The sequence below is a fragment of the Charadrius vociferus genome, unplaced genomic scaffold (genome assembly GCF_000708025.1).
Source record: "Charadrius vociferus isolate BGI_N301 unplaced genomic scaffold, ASM70802v2 scaffold7, whole genome shotgun sequence".
NCBI classification, from domain to species: Eukaryota; Metazoa; Chordata; class Aves; order Charadriiformes; family Charadriidae; genus Charadrius; species Charadrius vociferus.
The window spans coordinates 4952340-4956914 of record NW_009649308.1 but is presented as its reverse complement, the minus strand read 5'-3'; the positions used below and the strand labels follow the sequence as shown (position 1 = coordinate 4956914).

General features: G+C 39.3%; 2 protein-coding genes across 2 annotated transcripts in view; one reads left to right on the top strand and one right to left on the bottom strand.

Annotated features, from left to right (window-relative positions):
- Positions 1-1099: 1099 nt before the first annotated feature.
- PGRMC1 (progesterone receptor membrane component 1) lies at positions 1100-3940 on the bottom strand. Its single transcript, XM_009889331.1, has 3 exons — positions 3898-3940; positions 2815-2970; positions 1100-1299 (listed from the first exon to the last, which is right to left on the bottom strand). Exons 1-3 carry the CDS (start codon positions 3938-3940, stop codon positions 1199-1201), a joined length of 300 nt encoding a protein of 99 aa, XP_009887633.1. The 3' UTR covers positions 1100-1198.
- A 417-nt stretch (positions 3941-4357) lies between these two features.
- Positions 4358-4575, top strand: part of KIAA1210 (KIAA1210 ortholog) — a 63137-nt gene continuing 62919 nt past the window's right edge. Inside the window, exon 1 of the mRNA XM_009889330.1 lies at positions 4358-4457. Within this exon, the coding sequence (XP_009887632.1) occupies positions 4358-4457 (100 nt within the window). The remainder of the gene's footprint in view (positions 4458-4575) is intronic.

Here is a 4575-nt window from a genome sequence, read left to right as displayed (position 1 = left end):
ACCCAGCCCCCTCTGGTAGGAGACTCGGTTACATACTCGGAACAAACCTAGTAATTAAGCATAGATGTGAGCGAAGTGAGCAAATAAGTAAAAAACAATTCAAAGGTCAGGTCCCCCAGGTATAGCATTGCTGGTTATGCATGAGATTGTGCCATTTCTTTTCATGGCAATGTTCCAAAGCAACAAAGGCCTCAACACAGAAATGGCTTACACCATGTTATTTTATTTTGTACAGGAAACCTGTATAAGTTACATCAACCAGTAACATTTTTCTGCTAGTTAAAGCTGCATGTACAAGAGCATTTGTTAATCATGCCATACCAGCAAGTCTGTTTTAGGCCTAGGAATCAATAGCAGCTGATCTTCCCTATTTAAAATAATTTCATTAAAATTCACAGAAGAGTTTTACTAAGAGGAAAAGTGAAGTAGTCCTGTCGAGTCACTTCACGGTATACCTGTTTTTTAGGGATGCCTAGTTATACTTGATATCTAAACCTTTGTAACACTTTAGACGTGCTTTAAAAGTAAACAAAGAATATTAATTCGTGCATAATTATGCATGACTGAATACACCAAGTATTCGTCAGTCCTTATTAATTTTGTAAGTATCTAAAAGTGATTTAACCCCTCAAAAATTATTTTCTTAAAGCAGTTAGTGTTTCATCTGTAAGCCACTAACTCCTTAAAAGCCAAATTATCTCACATAATGTTGGATTACATTGCACCACAAATGAGTATGATGCTTCACCAACAAATAAAATATAGTCCCTTTTCTACAGGAATTACAACCCAAGGCCCAGATCCTGCAGAAGCTAACACAAAACAAGATTTCGTGAAATTTGTGTTGCATATGCAAAGTTACTCTTGTGCTTGTGTCCACAGTGCTAGGTTGTTAATGAAAAACTGGATTTCAACCTACTCTGCACTAAATGGTGATCGAAAAAAAACCCAGTAATAGTCCTTTATTGCTAAAATTGCAGTTTACTTTAGCACAGACATTTTCTGTGCATACTTCAGATTATGCAGGTTTAAAGGAAGACAGACCTTTAGTAGTTTACCACTGAATTTAAAAAGAAACAATTCACTGTAACTCTGGACCTTTTACAAGCGTTGCTGCTCTTGCAACTCGTAAAACAGAAGTGGAATGTCACAAATGATCCTTTATGATTCAAAAACATATTGCTCTTCACTGCACGCTCTAGTCTTTCTTTGCATCCTGGGCATCTTTGTCTTCTTCATCAGAGTATACAGTGGGTTCCTCCCCTTCCTTCAGCAGCTTACCAACATGGTGATACTTAACTGGGAAAAAGAAAAGAATCCAAGTCATTATTCTGCCCTGAAGATGTACCTTTTTTAACTTCTATGTCTGTTTCCTGAATTAACAAGATGCCTATATTATAATAAAACAGCTCTCAGCAACGTGTTCCAAACACCAGGGGGAAGGAGAAAAGCTGAAATCAACTACCTGAACTACTACTAATGTTGTAGTAAACGTAAGAAAAATGCAAAATGAATGTAACTATAGTTCTCTTTCTATTGCCTAAGCCAAAAGATGAACGAATGTAAAGACACATGTAAACTGAGGGACTCATCCAGCTAAAGATGCAGAATCCTGGATTAGATTATTTCTCTTGCCAACATCAAAGCTAGGTTTTCAGTCAATGAGCTGTTAGAATATTTATGTTAAGCATTATAAAGGCATGCACATACATATGTGCACACATGTACACAATTTTCAAGGGGTTTTATTTTTTGTAATATATGTTGAAAATATCCAATGGGACAGAAGAGAGATGCTTTCTCCCAAAGATAAAGACGGATCTGTTATCCGATTAGGCAGCTAAGCCTCTGCCTTATTTTATATCTCTTTTTGAACGTGTAAAATGCCAAGACCATATACATGTAAGAACTGAGAGCTACGCTATCTTGCCTATCTGTCAATTTCAACAATGCAAAAGATGCTTCTGACTACAGGTATTTTGGACTAGCATTGTTGTTATAATTAATAAGAATTTGAAGCAACTAATTGCCAAGTTTACTACAAACATCATAATCAAAAGAGTGTGGTTTGCTGTCAGTCCTCATGCCCGATTCTTGAAAAAGGTAGATTTAAACACTAGTTCAGGTCAGATATTTGGTAACATAGTTCTGTTTTTTGTGATACACTTGTTAGCATCATAAAACAGCCATTCAGTGTGGCATGATTAACAGTCTTGATTAAGACAGGAAGAGTGCCAATATAGTAGGAGCACATCAGGTCAGGACTGAGACGTTCTAATGACATTATGTGGAGGAAAGCTCCATTCTAGCTAGTGATAGTAAACCTTTAATACCGAACACTAGATTTAAAAACAAGGGGAAAAGCTCCAAGGGGAAAAGGCCCAGTTTAAACAGTCTTCAAAACTCAAAAACCCCAGGAAGCAGTAATTCAAATGTTACTTTTATTTCTGAGAAGCTTAGGACTTAGGCTTCATTTTTCAGAGCATTAAAATCTAATAATCTCTATATATGGGGTCTTAACTTATTAAAAACATGCTCTTCATTTCTAATTCCTGTCAACTTTTTGGGTGGTCTTATAGATCTTATCCTATGACATCTCTCCTTTGGTTCTGAAAGGAGTAGAGGGAGGGAGAACGCAGAAGGAAAACATTTCTCTTAATTCTTTTGAGTAGCAGTAATTCTAGTAAACTGAGGTATTAACTCAAAGTAAGTTTCCAGACTGATGCTTCCAGCTGGTAAGAGCCTTTTAACTATTGCTTCCTTTACTACATGCTAGTTAGCTACTTCTTTGTAAATAGGTTTAAAATTGCTTACAAATGAATTGTGACTCCCAGTCTCTCAAGGTCTCTTGCTGTGTAGCGTTGAGATCAGAGAGATCATCATAGTCATCCCTCAGAGCCTCCTTATCCAGGCAGAAAGTGGCGAGACCTCTGGATGCATCTCTTCCAGCAAAAATCCCATACGGGCCCTCTTTAAAATAAAAACATAAGCAGCATTATTACAGAGCTAATGGATGCTGTATGATCTTCATGGATCAGAGTCCTGAAACAGAAACAGATGATGAGTTCCTCCCCTGACCTGTGGACCAGAGGTGACTCAAACTTCTGAAATGTTTTAAAGTTTTATTCTACTTGGTAATAAAAAGAAAATGGAGGAAGAGGACAAGAAACAAAACCATGGGAAGATATATTGAGTTTGCTGAAACATCAGGACAATGAACCACACGAAGGTGCACGGAACACACAAATGGGGTAAGAATAAGTGTATAAACTGGGAAGCACATCCTCAGAAACAGAAGGAGGATTTATAACACTGAGGGGAAATGGAAGTTTCCTAAGAGATGCTCCTTACTTAAAGAACTGAAAGGATGACTTAACAGAAAACGTGGTAGAGATACTAGAATTACCAACTTTGAAGAAACATCTATTAAAACTTTGAAAATGCAAGATGAACTCAAATGATCAAAACACGCAGCTCACAGTAGATCAGAGATATCTTATCAAGACAGGCTCTTGCTAAACTTCATTAACGATTAACTGGCTTGCATGACAAGCCGAAAATTGAGATATCTCATGTTGCAACTAGACATTGAAAGTTCTTCTTAAGGGAGCTTAAAGAAGTTCAATGTGACCTCTGGTTACTGTAGAGAGCATGCCATCTTCCACACCTCCCAGACTAAGCTTTTTCCTAAATTCATCAGAAGGATCTTACTTTTCCATTAAAACGAAAACCAAAGTAGCCAGACACTTTGACGAACCATTCAGCTGTTACCAAATTAGACACAACGGGCAGCTTTTACTGTAGTGAAGGAAGGTGGCACCCAAAGCATAGTCCCTAAGTCAAGCGGTTTTCAGTTGCACAAACACAAAATTGCACGTCTAACTCAGCTGTACATACCATCTTGACTGCTGCAGAATGCAAAATTACACTCCAGCATCATTCAGCGACAGTCTCCAGTCTACGTTTGGACCAAAAGTAATAATCTCATCATGCTTCCAAATACATCTCCTGTGCTATTCTCCTTGTCTCTGAGTAGCACTGGCAGCTCGCTACTGCAGCCACCAGCTGTCTGGGGAGCTCAAGAGTGGTTATGCCAGACAGATCCTGGTACAAATTAGCAAGCCTCGATGGGGCTTTTTAACAGGAGGCCTTTGTTAAAAATAAAACCCCATGCCCTGGTGGAGGTGATTAAACTCTTACACCTGGGTGCACATGCTCCCACCCACCTCATCGCTAGCTGCTCTGCAAGCCTCTGCACAGCTTATTCAATCTTTGGATAGGAAGCTCGTTTAATCTAACCTGCTAAGTATTTAGTATAAATGTTATGCAATAGACTGATGTCCACGAAAAGTTGGGAATGGAATGTAAACAGCTGAGAGAACACTTCGCTTCTGCTGCCCGGCATCAGGCAAAGGCCAACGAAGCCGCCCAACCCGAGAGTGGCACAACCCCGTACGGTACTTGCGGCCTATGTAACCTGCCCTGGGAAAATAAAGAGAATAATGAAGCAACGTCGGCTGGCAAAGCCGGAGTGTTTACAACGCGAGGCCCGACCCCGGAGCCCGGGCAGCAGCC